General features: G+C 38.8%; 2 protein-coding genes and 1 long non-coding RNA gene across 9 annotated transcripts in view; 1 reads left to right on the top strand and 2 right to left on the bottom strand.

Moving 5' to 3' along the window:
* Window positions 1–1,000: 1,000 nt before the first annotated feature.
* LOC133713795 (uncharacterized) lies at window positions 1,001–2,238 on the top strand. The gene is made up of 3 exons (XM_062139827.1): window positions 1,001–1,193; window positions 1,295–1,474; window positions 1,602–2,238. Exons 1-3 carry the CDS (start codon window positions 1,002–1,004, stop codon window positions 1,881–1,883), a joined length of 654 nt encoding a protein of 217 aa, XP_061995811.1. The 5' UTR covers window position 1,001; the 3' UTR covers window positions 1,884–2,238.
* Window positions 2,239–13,024: 10,786 nt separating this feature from the next.
* On the bottom strand, window positions 13,025–17,139 carry LOC133713940 (uncharacterized). 7 transcript variants are annotated; one of them, XR_009848341.1, is made up of 8 exons: window positions 16,321–17,139; window positions 16,128–16,204; window positions 15,980–16,035; window positions 15,786–15,868; window positions 15,654–15,692; window positions 14,711–14,969; window positions 13,639–13,833; window positions 13,025–13,380 (listed from the first exon to the last, which is right to left on the bottom strand). It is a non-coding gene; the product is annotated as an uncharacterized LOC133713940 (long non-coding RNA). The 7 variants fall into 7 exon arrangements; XR_009848346.1 differs by lacking the exons at window positions 13,025–13,380; window positions 13,639–13,833 and adding an exon at window positions 13,956–14,302 and having other exon boundaries at window positions 16,321–16,376; window positions 16,448–17,139; XR_009848340.1 differs by lacking the exons at window positions 13,025–13,380; window positions 13,639–13,833 and adding an exon at window positions 13,956–14,302.
* Window positions 17,140–17,719: 580 nt separating this feature from the next.
* Window positions 17,720–18,754, bottom strand: part of LOC133716084 (F-box/kelch-repeat protein At3g23880-like) — a 1,249-nt gene continuing 214 nt past the window's right edge. Inside the window, exons 1-2 of the mRNA XM_062142828.1 lie at window positions 18,362–18,754; window positions 17,720–18,204 (exon numbers count right to left, since the gene is read on the bottom strand). The exon at window positions 18,362–18,754 is cut by the window's right edge and continues 214 nt beyond it. Of these exons, the coding sequence (XP_061998812.1) occupies window positions 17,720–18,204; window positions 18,362–18,754 (878 nt within the window). The remainder of the gene's footprint in view (window positions 18,205–18,361) is intronic.

Here is an 18,754-nt window from a genome sequence, read left to right as displayed (position 1 = left end):
GCAGCAGTGGGGTAAATATACGATATGGAGCTGGGCCGTATAGGCTGAAACTCAAACTGTCTGAGTCTGAAGTAAGAATAATAGACTCAGTGTTTTTGGGCGGGAAACAGCTAACGGAACAAGAAGGAAGGTTAGTGAAAATCTTAATGTAGTATATTGACAGTAAATGTTGTTAGGTAAATATATATATGTGGTATAAAGATAAGGTAGCAAATGGAGATACTATTTGCATACATATAGGCTGTATTTATAAATGTAAATACATTACCGTAAAAAAAGTAGGAGATAATGTAATTCAGGTCAAACAGGAGCCAGCCTTTGGTAAGGTCTATTTACATATTCAGTCAGAAGCAAATGAGAATCTAAAGATATGTATGATAAATGTGAAGTTCATTGTTATTGCATATTATGCTTAGGAATATGTGGAAATGGGTCACAATCAATTTGCCGTGACGAGATAAATTGTCTGATGCCAAACACAAATGTATTTGGAAGTGTAAGTATGTATAGTCAATATTATTACGTGAACTGATTATGGTGAATGTATGGTAAATATAGGAAAGTGAGGGGAATTACTACTGCTATGTAAATGAAGAGAAATAAAATTGTTTGCCAAAAAAATATTGTCGTAATTGTTTGTAATGGTATGACAATGCAGGTGAAAAATTATGTTGTTGCGTACCTCAATAAGGAAAGAGGCAACAATTGGTATTGGTCTACGCATTTTGAGGTAAATTTGGAAGACATACTGTCATGTTTATTGTAAATGCTGTTTATTAACTTACATAACAACTATGGACTATTAAATGGTCTATAGTCAAGATCTAAAAGTGCGGAGGGTCAAAGATTCACGCAGTGGGTGGCGCATACCAGGAGAGTCTGCGGCCTCCAAAAGTTTGATGGTAGGATCGACACTTGTGAAAAGGTTAGTGCAAAGAGTTAAAACGAATGTAAATCATATAAAATGTCATAGAAGCATGATTGGAGAAGTAAAGGTTCTTATGGGGTATTTTTTTGGTGCAAATGGAATGGATATGAAAATGCAGATATTCTTACCTGTGCATGACGGTTCAATCAAGGATGGGCATTGGATTCTCATTGTGGTTGACATGGTCACAAAGGTTGCTGAAGTATGGGATAGCGGACCAGGACCAGTACTACAGCCATCGACAAGGGAAAACATTTTGCTTATGGTGAGTGCATTATTATGTTACTGTAATACGATAAGTTCAATTACCATTACGTCATAATGAATTGAGTCAAAGAAAGGAATGGTGACAAAATGCATGTGCAGCTGAGACACATAGACCGGGTAATGTGGTTTGATAACATAACGCAACCTGGAAGCATGGTAAAGGTAGAAGATTTTACAATTGTTGAGGGCCCGAATGTGCCAAAGCAACAAAACGCATTTGACTGCGGTGTCTACGTCATACAAAACATGCAGCATTATCGGACCGATTGGGCAAAACAGGTACGTCAATGGATTATTTATAAATGCGTTAGAGATATAATGTCAAAATATACTTCAATATGCACATAAGAATGTGGTTTGTGCGCACAGTCAATTAACGAATGTCATTGGTCAACATTAATTGCAGTACGACTCGGAATACCAGAGAGCAGCCATATTATTGGATTGTTTAACAGCCCCAAATAACGAGTCGGATGCAAACGTAGGAGCGGCTATCGTAAATAGTGACAATGGGGTTGAAACAAATGCAATGCAGCATGATGGTTTGCATCAGAATGGAGAAGGAATGCATATGGAAGAATGGGAAGAAGGAGGGAAAGGGGAGTATAGTCACATACAAGGTCGTGTAGGACTAGGAGGGCATCGAAATGTTGGGGACAACGTCCCATCAAAAACGCATATAATTTAACAAAGGGTCCTGCGTCACATACAGAACGGGAATGAAAAGTAAAAAGATGAACAAGGGTTCAAAAGGGAAACACGCAAATGGAATGAGAAGGTGTGAAGCAGAACCTATAGGTAAGTTTTACTGTGGGGGAGGTGCAATATCCGTGTTTAATATATCATAAAGAATAAGTGGTTCAATCTTCGTTACGCGGTAATATTGTTATTTAGTGTGAGCAATGACTTGTGACGAAAAGTTATCGCCCACCATAGTATTGCATTTTCGTGCTTGGCGTTGAGAGATCGAAGACGGTGTAATAAAACGTCATAAAAACTTTTGTATTACTTCAGTAAGTTGTTATGTGTTATATTTTCATGGACGAACCTGCCTGATGATGCATCAAATTCTTAAATATTTGGTCACTTCAATAGGCAAAGTGGATTACTAATTGCTCAACAAGCAATTCAGAGACCCAGTGTAGAGCCAAAAAAATTAGAAAATAACAAAACATCAAAACTGTCGAGTTTGTTCTCTTTCATTAACACGAGGAAACAAACTTCTAACATCTACTGGTAAAAGGTTCGTGTACAAATATAGATCTAACTGTTTGGACCCAAAATGAACATTTTGGCCTGACAAGGCACGTCTTGGAGAAATTGAGCCAATGTCAGTGGCTCAAGCTATATATTGTCGACAAGTTCGAAATATATATTTAGAGGCTAAATAAAGCCTACTATGGAAGCATGGAAACATGAAAAGTCAACTTTAGCACATTTTCCTACTTCGGCTAGGAGAAACCGAGCTAAACAAGGAAGGAGGGGCGGCAGACTGACCAAATGAACTTGAAATGAGCTGAAACTCTGCAGATCCATTCTAGACAGCCCAAGGATCATTTCTTATGAAGAGTGCAAGAGCTTTTTTTGAGTGGAAGGCCTTCAAACAATCAGCCCAATTTTCTACAGAAGCAAAACTGGAAAACTGGACCTGTAAGAGGTCCAGCAGCATTTTCGGCCCAACCACATGGAATAAAAATCTGAAAATTTGTCAGGATGATCTGCACTCATAGTGGAACATTTCATATGAAGAAGTCGAAGGCATATAATGAAGTCTTGTTGGAGAAACTGACCTAAAACCAGCTCAATATTCACATGTTCATGTTTCCTACCCACATGAAGAAAGCTAGATGCTTTTCTCTTTTTCCTTGGATATATTTTTCTTCTACAATCTCTTTAATAGATCATCACCACTTCCATGTTGCTGCACCTTCATGCTTTGCTTTCATTTCATCTTTTCTCTATCTTTTCCATATTTTACAAGTGAACTTAGATCTACTTTCATTATTTTTCTTCCACTCATCATTTCACTCTTCTTTTTCTTCCCTATATAAACACCTTCTCTTCTCATTCTAAAACACACATTCACATTCAACAACAACATCTCTAAGATGATCTAAGTTCTCTCTAGAGCAAACCTCTCTAAGAGCAACTCCTCTCCCTCTCTTTCTCTTTCTCTTACCGGTGATCATACTCCTAGTCCTAGTCTTCTCAGAAGCCGACTTTCAGTGCCACCAAACTCTCTGTCAACGTGCTTCGGTCCTAGTCTCCTCGGGAGCCGACGGTAGTGCCGCGACCACAACGGTTACAGAACCAGCCAAGCAAGGGTAACGCCCTAGCAACCCAGCCAAGCTAAAGTCACGCTTTAGCAAGTTCTCTCTACTTCCCGGTGGTTCTCGCTCTGCTCGATCTACAACATCGAGTATCGATTTGGTGATTTTCAAGAAGCTCAGCAAAAGTCCTCACCACGAGGCACAAAGAATCCCACGACGAGGTTGGTGCTCTCCTCGTCTACAATCGCTTGATAGAAGTCAGGTCAAGGGACACCCCCGACGACCGCACCCGAACGGTGCTGGCACGCCCGCGCAGAAAAGAGACTGTTGACCAGCTGCAGCAAAATTGGAGCCAAACACTAACAATGTATGGGACTTGATTTAAGTTAAAAAATGTAGGGTCAACTTCAATATGAGGAACACAAAAAGGAACAACTTGGCTGCTCACTAACCTTGCAATACACAAGCTATGAGGTTGACGACCTATACGCATGTTGATGTTTGCAGAAGCTGACAATGCAAACCAAAACTACATGTACACTAACAAAATCAACATTGTGTCACTGTGTGTGTGGATGTGTATATTACAAAGGGAACACTTCTTCAACGTTACTAAATACAATACATAAGTTCAACCATAAGGGGAGAGGGCGGAGGTTATAAGATTACAGCGCAATAAACAAATAACCAGTCAAAAGTTAGGAACACATGTCCTTGCTACAAAGGAAAAGCTGCATTACAATTTATTTAAAATAAACATCCCGGTAGTAGTTACGTGAACAACATGCTACTACAAAACATCCCGCATTTACAACATAGCAAGACACATACGAAAACCGGTTGACACGTGCAGGAAAATATCAACAGTCTAACATGTTGATAGGGATTGGACAACACGGCATCACATACCTTTGGAACACAACCCACGAGCACATTTGGGTCTATCTGGGATAACATGAGCACCTCATAACAGGGGAAACTCCATATCAGGCCACATGCAATCCTTCAGCTGATTTGATATACATCGTTTGGGTTGGGCAGTGGTTGGTTGCGAGTAGTTTGTAGGTAAACATGTGCTCGAAGGACTTGAAATGTGATCACTCCCCGCACACGAAAAGTCGGGAACTGAAGGTTCCCATTCGTGACGAACCACCGATGGAGTTTCGATCGGTGGAGAATGTCCATCACCTGAACCAATGATCTCAAATCTATGTTCGTGCCCTTTGCACGTGTGCCGATTGTGACCAATCTGATGACATCGTCCGCAAGTAATTATATTTCTCTTAACTTGACTGTCGGCGTGCCCTTGTCTGTTGCTCGACATTTCCTTCGTTGTTGACATCAACGGGTCCCTCACAACAGTGGGACTCTCTGTAGGGGGAGGAAGGTTGGTATCCGCAACTTCCCCAACTTCCTTGTACTCCATGGATTTAGCTTTGAAGGTTTGAAGTTGGATCATTGCATCGTTGAAGCTTTCTGGGGATTTGGAGAAATTTAAACAGGCTTCTGCAGCTTGAATTAGCAGGGCAGCATACCTTGCACTCTGGGCAGACTTATCATTGGACATTACGGAAATCGCAGGGGCTAACGTTGTTTCCCCAACTAAACGTGTCCATCGCTTCAAAATGAGACAGTCTGGGAAATTTGAAACCAACTCGGATTTCATTACACAGAACAGGTGCGCACAAGGAATGTCGTCGGACTCAAACATCTTGCACGAGAAGAACCACTCCGGGTTTCCATTGTTGCCTCGATACTCAACGCACCAACGACGTTCTACTCTATCATACTGCCCGACATAAAAAAACTTTAGAGTCAGCATTAGGAAACTTGAAACTTTGATGAATGACAAACCTCCCATCAAATTTGATTTGAGACTTAATCATAATAAATATGTCATGTGTGAATATTCTGCACGCCTGCTCCTCGAAGCCCCTCATATGAGTATCAAACACAGGGGTACTATTTTTTATGTTGAAGTTGTCACGCATGACGCGGTCCCTTAACCGATTCAGTTTCCACCCCAATCGTGGCATAACATCAGACAACTTTGTATACCTGGAGATATGCTTTTTAAACTGACAATTCATACCCTCGCATCTTTGTGTGCTACACATACCTCCGAAAAAGTGGCCTCTAAAATAAGCCTCAGCCCAGCGATCCCTCTTATTATAAAGAGAAACCACCCACGCATTCTTTTCAAGCCCATTATTCAAAATAAGAGACTACCATCTAGACTCCCAATCCGGTACGGTTAGCGACGCAAACATCAATTGGCCAATACCTTCCATAACTTCTTCAGAGTTTAGGTTCTGGCCAATGTTTCTACCAATGTGCCAGGCACAGAGTCTGTGACGGGTTTGGGGCATGACGCGCTCAAGAGCATTCTTCATAGCTTTGTCCCCGTCTGTAATGACTAATAAGGGCCTTTTTTGTTGCATTGAATCAATGAACTGATTAAATACCCAATCGTAAGTTTCCTCTTTCTCATCACATACAAGTGCAATATCAAACACAACGGTGGCCCGGTGATTGTTGCACCCGACGAACAACACCATAGGTTTACTATACTTGTTTTTGTTGTAAGTACTGTCTACAATCAACACATCCCCGTACGCAATGTAGTCCAAAAGTGATTAATGGTCCCGCCAAAACATGTTTGCAAGCCTCCTGTCTTTATCAATTGTGTACTCAAACCAGAATTCTTTCTCAGTCGATCCCTTTGCTTTCATCCTTCTTACCGCCGTTTCTGCATCACCCTCCGCATCATATTTCATATTCTTTGGACGAAGCTTGTTGTAAAGATCCTTCTCAGTGAATCGCATGTTGTGATATCCACCGGACTGTTGGGCAAGAAATTCATAAGCTCGACTAATGGAGACTTGTGCTTGAAGGAGGGACTCAACCTGTGCAATGTCGTGTCTCTCAACATTACGGTGGGAGCGAAGGAAATGAACTTCAGGGGCGATAACAAGATCGTGATTGTGCTGCGTCACAAACTTTGAAACATAGAACAAATTTTGGTGATTAGACCACATAACCATGAACTGGGTGGGGCAGCCAGTTCGAGATATCCTCCTTCCACGAAGCAATCTCTTCCTAGACACCTTATTCTTATCAGGATTGGGGGCATCCTTCATTCCACAACCGCCAACCTCTTTGGTCTTCTGTACCGACACATGTCGGCCGGCTTTAGAACATACCCACTGCCTTCGATATACTGTTTTCTTGGTTTTGTGTATGTCTTTTTTAGCTTTCCTTGTGCTGAAGCTGGCCACATGGGAGTAATACTTGTAGAACTTCTCTGCTTCATCTATGGTTCGAAACCATAGATGTTTAACGTCCTCATATGTGATGTCTTTGAAATTTCTCCCATTCAATTCTACATTTCCAAATTCTACCCCTAAATCCGGAACTACTTTCTTGAACTGATTACATCCATTCATCTCCATTTCTCCTTCCAACGCAGTTGCCGTGTTGGGGGGCATGGTTTCTATGACTGGAACCTCTCCAAAACAGTTACTCAAGCTTTCAAACCCGAGGGGTTCATCTTCCTCTTCGTCTGAAAACACTTGGTTATGATAATTGTAGTCGGTGAAACGAAGCCCTTCTTCATCACTGCTGTCCATATTATTTGTACCTCAAACTTCAACTTCACTTTTATGGAAGTTAAGGCCTACTTCACAGATTACCTGCATCAATAAAGTTGAAGTAATGATAACAAATTTCAATCTATTACTCCCACACATACACCATAAATATGATGCCAGGAAAATATTGAATATTTCAACATTGCAATAATCCGAGGAAATTAAGTTTTTTTCCCCCTTTCGATTTGTATACTACACAGTACATCAAATACTCAACGCAACATAATTATGATTTGTCTTTTACATCATACCTTTATCCACATGCAGGTTTTATTTTACACAACTTTATTTGCACGATCTCCCTATTTACATTCATATCTCACTACAAAATACAATTTATGTACACTACCTATATATTGAACGACTTGTAAATTACTTGCAATCAAATAAATAGTTGCGTCACTTTTATAGTTGGTTCAACATATCGAATATAACTTTTTGTATGTCACATCCGATGTTTATATTATCAGTTACTAGGGAATAGACATATCACCCAACTGGGACACACAATCATAGACATAAAACTGATGCTTTTACTACACATGCAACTGGTGGAGCCAACTACAAATGACCTCCAAGGGGACAAAGGTAATACAGCCCACACATTCCTATCAGGAGCTATAGGTAAAGTAGGGTGACATAAAGGCCAAATGGTACATGTCTGTTCATATATATTTTCTAAAATTGAATGCTTCCTACATTAGTTCATTTGTCTACTCAAATATTACACGGCTACATGTACAGCAACACTAGACTCCCAGTCTAGCCATAATTAATCTACACATTTATATTTCAACAATTCAGATAACATTTCATTTTCATATCAGTTCCAAAACATGCAACATATCTCACCTACTATTATACGGTCATTTCCCCGACTTTGATGCATGTTGTGGGATAACATTAGCTTCCGCTCGGTTAAATTCAAAATAGATTGTCAACAAGCCACCTATAGTTATAGAGTTTGAGTCCCTCTTATCGGAGGATGATTACCGACAACCTGAAGGCTTCCTATATTAACTGCAAACAACATTCCATGTGGTTCCCGGATAAGGAATAACCACTTAACATATTAACTTTTTCATTCTAATCATGTGATGACATTCTTAATATGATTGCTTACAACATAATGACACTTCCACTTCACAGCAAGGTTGACAGATGAAGGTGAATGTGTAAATCGCCCCACTGTTTTCTCTTACAGTACGTCTACTTAGTCTTGAAAGCGATCCCCTGCATAATTACGGAAATCCTTAGTACATAGACAAAAATATACCAAACAATAATGTCAAACATAAAGATGGTTTCGCTCATCTTGCTATACACAATAACAAAATGCAATCTAGGTAGCTACCTACATCTTCTTAAACTCAGGACTACATGTCTATATTACTTGCTGCATCATTATATGAAAGTAACCATAAATTCGGCCTCATCATTTAATTTTTCTATTCACCTTCTCAACAAACTTTGTATCATCCATCTTCATATCCATGATACCCATTGTCATCGTTTTGGTAAATGTCCACACACCCTATTTTAGCAACACGTTAACTATACCTGTAACTGTAATTACTCCAACCAATACGGATTTAGATTACTTTACCCCCACTGTTTCACTGTACACATGTATGAGTGGATTATCATTGTCCCCCCGTTATTACAATTACAACACTCAGATGTTGTATATGACACTAAGATCCAAACCGCTTACACGCAATATGAAATTTTCTAAACCTGCCCGAATGAATCTAACACGTTTGTTTCACTTGAGGATGCTTTCTAATGCCTATTTCCTTTATTGGGGGTGTAGGTTGGAACCAACCATCTACTAGTGATAGCATGGAAATTTAATCACCGGAGCAACAATATTGTGTTCTCCAAGCACGAACAAATACCGGTTACAAATTCAATAATGAACTTTAATAATCAAACAATTAACTAGTTATGCCCCGTGCCCACCACAGGAAACCACCCAAACCAACAATTCCCACAATAAATAAATGGTAACAACCGGATGTCAGCCAACCACTAATTTCATTACTGTCAGAATAGCACAAGGGGAGTGTATTCAACACAAAAACAAAACCCAAATGGAAAGATAGACACTACCAGATGGTTGAGTTCAGATCAGATTGCAGGAACGATTGTTCGCAGGAGTGCTTCGAACTTGTGAACTTGTTTAATATTTTCTACAACAAGGCCCAGTATTAGTAAGGCTAGGAGACACAGTCCCCTTCCCTAATCGGACTTCTGTAATTCGGGGGTTCAGATCAATGTATTAACTCCATCAAATCCTGGATTACATGGGCGGAAACACAAAAGTTTAGATCGACTTGCCTCTATTGCTACAAAGATTTCAGTTTACTTGCTCAGATATAGTATTCCTGTTCGCAATCCCAATACTCCCACATTTGAAATCAATACTACCAAATCAAACTACATATTTGATTGATGAACCTATACAAACATCCAAAAAGTAAAGGATTTTAAAGAATATGGGGAGGAACCTGTACCGTCGATGTTGCTCTGTCCTACTGAGGTGAGGCTTTCCGGTTCCAACTAATCATTGTCGGCATTACCTTACCGGTACAGCTGCCAAACCATATCTCTTCTCTTCTGCAACCAAAATCAAACTGAATAACAAAAATCATTATCCATCTACATAACAACGATGAGCCACCGGGATTACCCGGTATTTAGCCTCATTCATGATTGAATCATGAAGGGATAGCTTTGCTCTCTCTGCTTTTACTTAGCTCTAAGGGGAAGAGATATCCACAAGGGCAGATCTTTGTGACCCAGATCACCTCAATGGAGCTGTGTATGGAGATATTTTCACAGCGAAAATACCATTAGCCCCCGCTTGTTTCACCATGATGCCCAAACATTTACAGTTCACGGTCAACAAAAAGTAATCACTTTGTGAGGATGTTAACTGGCCACGTCACTGGGCCCCCCTTGGTCTACATTTCGGTTGGTTCATTGCAGCCCACTCCAAGATTTGATGCAGATATGGCATCTTGCCATCTTGCATTTCACGTTTGTTCCTGTTTGAATTCTATTAGATCTTTTTCTCTTTCCTTTGCCTATATGTATTTTCATTCCTGTAAAGGTTCATCACAATTTCAATATAGAAAACTTGCTCCATCAAATTATGTTTTTCTACATGGTATCAGAGAGGAATATTAATTAGTATCCTGTTTTCTATTTCTTCCTTCCCTTCTTGTGGATTGATTTCCTTTCTTCAAGCTCTAGATAGCTGAAGAAATTTCTTCTGGTCCTGATAATGTTAATCCTTTCAGTACCAATTCCAATCCAAACATGTCATGTGTTTCTGAATTTGAGGGTAATCCCAATCAATGTTTGAGATTAGTTTTATTAACTGGATACAATTATATATCTTCCTTGGTCTAGAGCTGTCACTTTGGCACTTGGAGGAAGATCAAAGCTTGGATATGTCAATGGACTCATACCAATTCCTAAAATCAACTCCACCGCTTATGATGCTTGGTTTTGCAAAGATTAGCTTGTTATGCCTTGGTTGCTCAACTCCATGGACCCCAAGATTGCTGAAATTTTTAGCTACTCAAAATCATCCATGCATCTGTGGAAGCATGTCAAGGATATGTATGCAAGGAGATGTATGGAAACCAAAACAACTCTGCTCGTGTTTTTCAACTCAAGAAAGATATTGCTAGTCTTCAACAAGAGGAGAAGTCATTTGTTCAATATCTTGGAAGCCTAAGAACTATGTGGAATGAGTTAGATGTATATCGACCTCACACCATAGATACTAATGTCCTATTGAACAGGGATGAAGAAGACAATATTTTCCAGCTTCTCGCTAATCTAAGCTCAGAATATGAAGACTTGAGAAGCCACATCCTTATGAACTCCGAGCTGCCTTCCTTCAAAAGTGTGTGTGGCACTATTCAGATAGAAGAACTTCAAAGGAAAGTGATGAACTTGAAAGTCAAGACCAACATTGCGGATACAAGGGTGTATGCTTCAAATCATAAGCAAGCTGAGGATAGAGTCTACAAGGGAAAGCGTCCAGACTTGAAGTGCATCCACTGTAGTGGCATTGGTCACACAAAGGATAGATGTTAGATACTTCATCTAGAATTGAAGCTAAAGTTTTCTAAGAAAAACAAAGGCATCTTGAAGAACTGGAGTACCAATCCTCACAAGGAAACCTTTTATCCTCTTTCACCTAAATGGGATGCTAGATTTCACTTCAAATCCAATTTCTCTCATCAATGAATTTGCTGTTTACCTATAATGAAAGCAGAAGAAGAGGGAGGATAAAGTGCAATTGGAGCTGAAAACCACACTGCCTTACTTGGCAAGTTTGCAGGCTTTCTTGCAGAAGCTGACAATGTGAATCAAAGTGATATTCCATGTATTTTGAAAGCCTTCAACACTGCACTTATTATAGGTCTTGATCATGATTATTGGATTATAGATTCTGGGGCCACAGATCACATGACAAACCAACTTAAAAACTTGCATGATTTTGAAAAATTGTCTTCTCAAGTATCCGTTGCTAGTGGCAAAGGTGCTTTTGTGTTAGGAAAAGGAACAATAAATTTTTTTTCAAACCACATCAAATCTAAAGCTTTGTACATTCCTTCCTTTCCTTTCCAATTGTTATCTATTGGAAGGATCACAAACACTCAAAATTGTCTAGCCATTTTTTCTCCTCACAATGTGATTTTTCAGGATATCATCACCAAGAGGACGATTGGTGAAGGTTAATTTTTTCCTCGATGGACTTTAGTACTTATCTAAGAAGTCCAAGGTCTTTCAAGTTAGTTTGAGTATTGCTCAAGATCTTCTTTAGCATCAATGCTTAGCTCATCCTTCAAAGAAAGTGTTATCTATTTTGTTTCCAAATTTGAACCATGACAAGTTGACAACAATCATTGTGAAGTAGTGTGTCAACTATCCAAATCTGCTAGATTACCTTTTAATTCCTCTATGCCTAGAGCTAGATCTATTTGAAATCATACACTCAGATATTTACGGTCCTGTTCTAGAATCCTTTGATGGATATAGATATTTTGTAACATTTGTGGATGATTTTACAAGGATTACTTGGTTGTATCCACTACTAGAATTTTGTTCATAGACATCGGTTCTGGACCGATGTTAAACTAATTTTCGACCGATGTCTTAGTGGGTGTAGAGAAAAGTATAGACATCAGTATAAGCGCGTTTTCAACCGATGTCCCAGACAACAACCAACATCGATTCTAAAAAACAAATCGATGTATAATCGTTATAATCATCATATTTTTGTATGTTAGGTATGTCTAATTCTTCATATTTTCACATTTTATGCTTAATAAAGTATATGTCGAACAATACCTATGTGAACATTTGCATCGATTTCTATTCCAGAAGCGATGTCTAGTACACTTGTAGACATCAGTTGCCATGAGTATTGTTTGTTCGTGGGCATTTTTACATGTAGCTTGGCACATTATTTTCTTAGGAACGATGTCTGTATCTTTAGGCGTCATCGGTTTTTTTTTAAGGACTGATGTTTCATTTAACACAGCACATCGTTTTCATTTAAGCAAAACGATGTTCAATGGTTTTATATACATCGCTTGCTTTTTCTAGAACCGATGTGTTGTTTCATTGTAGACATCACTTTTGTTTTGTAAAATCGATGTGCACTAGTTTTGAGTACATCGGTTCTGCGGACACAACTCGATACATTAATAATCATAAGACATCGATTTTCATTTTGATACTGATTTCTAAACTCTCAAGTGACTTCGTTTTCCTTGGCATTACTGTTTTGTTATGCTTTTATATACTTCACTTCATTTTGACAAGCGTGATGAGCTAAGTTTGCATCTAGCTGCTGCTAGGAAAAGAAATGCATTTCATAATCATCCAAAAATTGGGGCTTTCCATTAATTTTCTTTCCAAATTCATGATTGAACATATGTCACAAAAGAAAACCCCAAAACCTACAAAGGCTAGCCTAGAAACATATGAGCAACAATCTACAAAATTTCAACACCAAACTTTGCTTCAAAGCAAAAACTAGCCTTGCTCAAAATTCATCTTGGTAGTCAAGTGCAAGAGAAATATGTATTAAGCTAAAGGTTCACATGAAGTGAAGTTAACAGCGGTAACCAGACCAATGTGACTAGATCACCTTATCAGGCTTGCCCATCCATTTCACTTCACACCCTAGCTCTTCATATTTGGCAGCCAAATATTTCACAACTTGTAATCCAAGGCCCTGCAAGAGAATGACAAAGTCAGTTTCACAGTGCAACATAAACGTAATGACAGTGATTTTTGGTATTACTAAACTCAACAAAAAAAATATAAACCCAACTGATAGTAGTGATATAAGTGCGAAAACAAGCAATTATATGAAATTAATAATATTTCATCCAAAAAAAAAAAGGAACAACAAATGAAACCTCCTTTTCCTTTATTTATCTTTTATTTATTCGGTAAAGATGGGCTTTTTCTGTTCCATTGGCAAGCATACCTGAATCAGTTGTTGAGCCGCCTGAACCTGTGATGAGGTGCCTTTTATTTCCACTGTAATTTCATCAGGTAGTCCCCTGCTCTCTTGTACAGTTAACAAGGCTCCGCTACTACAATGAATAAATTCAATACTCCTTCCTTCAACCCCAATAATGTCCTCAGCATAAGACAGAGGAATTTGCATTGTTTGCATAATCTGATTATAGAATGCAGCAGAGAAAATACTGTTAACATAGAACAGAAAAATACCCCAATGATGTCCTCGGCATAAGACAGAGGATTTGCATTGTTTGGGTAATCTCCCTATAGAATGCAGTAGAGAATATATTGTTATCAAGATTTCATACATAGAACAACAAAATACAAGACTACTGAAGCAGAATCAATCTCAAGATTACAGGTTTCTTATTTCTTGTGTAGCCCTATTCACACTAATAGTTGTTTCATGAACAACAACAGAAATTCAGAGTATATATAAAGAAACTGGCATATGCAACACAGCCTGACACATTCTGGCACTATAGGTTTCCAATATATTGACAACAATGTTTCACAATATCCCCTACATCAAGACATTTGTTCTCAAATACACCGAGTCCTTTTGTAAAACATACAACTTCATAGTGAGTGCACGACCTCAGAGGCAGCATAAAATGGAACCTCTTCTGCCAGAACAAATATTAGGTATCAGATGCCTTGTTTAGAGAAGTAAGAATATCATTCATTCGAAGAGGCAAAAGAACTTGAGAACAAATGACAACTAAGGATAACAGGTATAGAAAATACTGGAATCTAGATCACCGATTGCAAATCTAAGCTTTAAAAGTAAAGCACAAAAGAAAAGAATGGAAACTTAAATACAAGAATCATTTTAGTTCCAAATTTCTGTAAGTGACTCCTTGCTAATTTGAAACGGTGATAACCACATAAAATAGCTACATGATAATTATACTCTGCATTGGAGAAAAAAGGATAAGACTTGAACACTGGTAAGACAATGAAGATAAGATACGGAAACCACTGATATTTTACTGATTAGAGAAAATCAACACTGTGCCACACTAAAAGCATACCTCCAGACAATACTCGCATAGAAGCAGCGGTACTCTCCTGTATAGATTTGATTAATGATCCTTGTTTTCCAATTAAATTAATCGCTTGTGTGGATGCTACCAACAAACGGATGGAACAGAATGCAACTCCAGCAGCACCAGACAACTCTGCCTCGCCTGCACTCTCAGATAATCCAGCGACACGTTTGAATACTCTTATTACAGCATCCATTGCAGGGGAAAGAAGAGCCTCTGGCTCTTCCCTTCCGGAGATCAGCACCTAAGTAAACAGATTGTATCAGAAATGTTGTGACAAAGAATGATACCAATGTAGACATTTAAGTCAAATTGCTAGTTGAGGTGACATGTATCCATGGAAGGTTGCTAACGTGTCAATCTCAGACGCAGAGCATGAAAAGCATTCAATACACACCCTTATTAGTTTTCTAAACTCTTGAAAAGTGCAACTAGAGAATTGCAGACTTGTCAAATCTACAACAGAACTGCAAACTGTAACTTTTGGAGGTCTTTCCTAAACTTACTAATATCTTGTTTTCAAGTAAAAAAGTTGATATAACAAATAATTATGTAAGCTAAATAACCTATTCAAAATCAGATTTATGTTGTACCATTTTGGAGTACTAATATAATTTGATGATAACACCAAAAGTAAATACATCATCAGTTAACTAAGCAACCTGCAAACCAACTAACCAACAAATGAAATCACACACAATTGTATCTCAATTCCCACGCAAGTGCAAAGAAGAACTACAACCAGAGAAACAGTGATAGAACCACATTGAGATTAAGGAATTAAGTTTCCCATGGGAAAGGAAGTATAAAGCTAGAGATTAGCTCAAGTCTTTAATCATGCACAGAAAGCAATCCTTTTTTTCCATTAGCTTAATTAACTACTGAACATTAGCTATCACAACAGAAGCTTGAAAGATATCATCACTACCTAAAGATATCATCCTTTTTTTCCAGTTTGCAACATATTCTGCCAAGCCCAAAAAACAACAGTTTAAACCCCAAACAACTAATTGAACTACAAATAAGCTCACACAATAGTATCAATAAGCGAGAAATTCACCAAACCTAACGTTGTTGCCATATCACAGTAGCCTGATGAGATTAGCAACAACTTTGACAGTAGCAGGCTGCCATAGCTGAACGCTGTACAAACACAAATACACAATTAAATCCAGTAAACCATTAACCCGAAACCGCAATACAAATCGATACGAATCAGTGAAATAAAAGGCACAGAGGCTGAAAAAGACTCACGTGTGCTGATGAACAAAGTGCCTCACATAGTAGAAAACAACCTGAGAATCTGCAGCCTGCAAATTGCGAAAACTCCACATGCTCAAAAATTCGATCAAAGACAACAAATTAAGATAGGTCTAGGCAGTAACGAAGATGAGAATCGTACCGATCCAGAGCGACAGACGTAGACATTATCCATGAGCTGAGTGATTTTATCCGAGCACCGATTCTCAACATAGACACCTATAAACAGTACAAACAAGTATACAGAATTATAAATCAAACAACAATGGCGACGAATTTAGAAAATTTAAGCAGAAAAAGTTAGGGTTTTGATGAGAGAGAGAGCGACGACTGACCAGTGGAGACATAGTTCTAATACAGTTTCTCTACAACCGAATGATTCCAAACAAATCTGAAATCGGAAATTGAAAAATCCAGTTCACGATAGAGCTTAAAAGAAAAGCGAAGTATCACGAAGCTTACCCTTTCTACCGGCGAGCTTACGCTTTTCCCTGCAGAAGATCCTATAAACCTTGTCCTTCAACGAGCTCGGACAAAACGCTTTGGAGGGCGAACTGTGAAGAGTTGAAAAAGGTTTTGGAGGAAGCAAAATCAACTCGAATCCCTCAAGCAGAAGAAAGCGAATTTGGGTTTGGCAGGGGGAGGGCAGCAGCGGGAGTTGATGAGGACGTCGTCACCGTCGTAGTGGGAGGCGCGTAAGATGACGGACTGGACGGAGTCAATGCCGAATAAGCTGAGGACGTAGAAGAAGGAAGCAATGAGGAGCTCTAGAATGGCGGCGATCGAGTTCGAGTAAGCTTAGAGTCCAGAATGGAGGTTGAGTTTGGGAGGAGATCCAGTTTGGGGTGAGTTTAGAATGAAGGAGTCTCGCTAGGGTTTTCTGTTTCAGTTTTGGGGTCGGGCGCAAATTTTTTTCTAAGTGTGAAAGTTTTTAGATTTAGTACCCGCTTCTTCAATTCACTTAAAATACTTAGCGCGTTTTGCAAAAATAGGTTTCCGCAAATTTTCAAACAAAACTTTTAACACCGGTCATTTTAAGACCCGATGTTAATGATATACATTTAAATCGGTATTTTCGTAAAACGATGTTAGATTACGTTTTTACATCGTGTGCAAGTCTGACCGATTTAAAACATGCGATGTCTATGAACAGATTTTTAGTAGTGATCTTTTGCAACACAAGAGTGAAGTTGTTTATGTGTGTTCAAAAATTTCCACAGTCTTGTTAACACTCAATTTTCATCTAAAATTCAAGTTTTAAGATCTGATAATGGCTCTAAATATATGTCTCAGAATATGTCTTAATTCTTGAATTTAAATGGCATTGTGCATCCATAACTCATAAGAGTTCTCTCTTTGCATCAAACTTTTTTGAATTCTCGACTGGATAGTACTTCTTAGACTATGAATAATGGTAGCACTCATCTATGCCAACCTTATGCCTCTTTTATGTTTAGAAGTTGGATCATGTTCATAATTGCTTCAAACCATCATCAGGCATACATCTAATTTAATTAGTAACCATGCAAAAACCAATTCAGACTTCGAGTAAGTTGATCAATCAAAATAGATTATTTCAACAACTGCAGAATGCCATGGTTGTGTTGTCTAAGAAATAGGAAGTGTGGAGCTAGCGTACAAGGCAATATATATAGATTTGAAATTAACCTTATAATGCTAAATTTAAGATTTGAAATTATTGCTTCTGTTGAAATAAGGTAGATAAGGACCTAGCTAACAGAATTCAAAATATGCTAGAGTGAAAATGAGGATAATTAACCAGAAGTAGTTGAACAGAGCAAGGCAGCTAGCAATTATTCCTCTTAATTTCAGCTTTCCAGGGTTCTTGTATTCTTGGATCACAGCATGATAATCAGGAATCTGAAGTAGACTCTCTTCATATATAATGATACCAGGCATATGATACCTCCTCTCAAGCCTGTCTGTAACAACTGGCTCGTCTTCATGTTCAATCCTTATAATTTCCATCCTGCGATCCTTGCAAGCCAACTTAGCCACAACTGTACTAGTTTTGGTAGCCAAGAATGGGAAGAGAAACATCGGGCACTCAGACTCAGGCTGATTCGAAAATTCTAAGTTAAAGAGCTTAGTCCAAGAGTCACTCACCCCATATTCTCTCATGACCCATAACTCATCAGAATCATCACAAGCAGCGTACGGCCCAAAACAGAATCCATACAGGCATCCTCCACATGAATCTACGTGTTGAAAATAAATTGTATTATGATTTTGGTCCAAAGTGGGCATTTCCCGACACTCCTCCACCAAATCAAAAGCATAAATAACTGGTCCTAGCCAAAAATCGCTTTCTCCTAGCCAATTAATGAAGTGTCTCTCCCAAAAGAGTCGTAGAACATAAATAGGTAGGGCAGAACTTAAAAGGTGATTCAATCCTTTTCCAAAGGCCAGATCTTGTCGAGAAGATTTTGACCTCCAGCGTCTCCGCCTCATTATCCCAAGAATATGCGGCCACCAGAACTTTGTAGTCGTCAGTGGCCAGCACATAGCCAAAACCACAGTAGCTTATTTGACTGCAGTTGGTTTCATTATTGGAAAAACCAGGTAGCTTAAGCGAGAATCCAGTTGATGGGTTCCAAATGTAAAGAGGAGTAACAGAACGAGGAGTTGCAACACATACCAAACCATTGCAAGAGCCTAGTACCTCGATATGACTGATCCTATCCCGATGCTCGAATGGACCGGTAAGCTTTCTAATTGAAGATGAAGACCACGGCGTCTCCAAGTCTA

Source organism: Rosa rugosa, chromosome 6 (genome assembly GCF_958449725.1).
Source record: "Rosa rugosa chromosome 6, drRosRugo1.1, whole genome shotgun sequence".
Lineage (NCBI taxonomy): Eukaryota > Viridiplantae > Streptophyta > Magnoliopsida > Rosales > Rosaceae > Rosa > Rosa rugosa.
The sequence above is the reverse complement of the archived record's forward strand: the minus strand, read 5'-3'. Positions and strand labels throughout refer to the sequence as shown.

What these genes read in the sequence shown, in the direction of transcription:
- LOC133713795 (XM_062139827.1), top strand. Translation starts at nt 1,002, where the DNA reads ATGGGGTATTTTTTTGGTGCAAATGGAATGGATATGAAAATGCAGATA. An exon ending in GGGAAAACATTTTGCTTATG is followed by an intron (nt 1,194 to 1,294) that starts GTGAGTGCATTA and finishes ATGCATGTGCAG; the next exon opens with CTGAGACACATAGACCGGGT. An exon ending in GGACCGATTGGGCAAAACAG is followed by an intron (nt 1,475 to 1,601) that starts GTACGTCAATGG and finishes CATTAATTGCAG; the next exon opens with TACGACTCGGAATACCAGAG.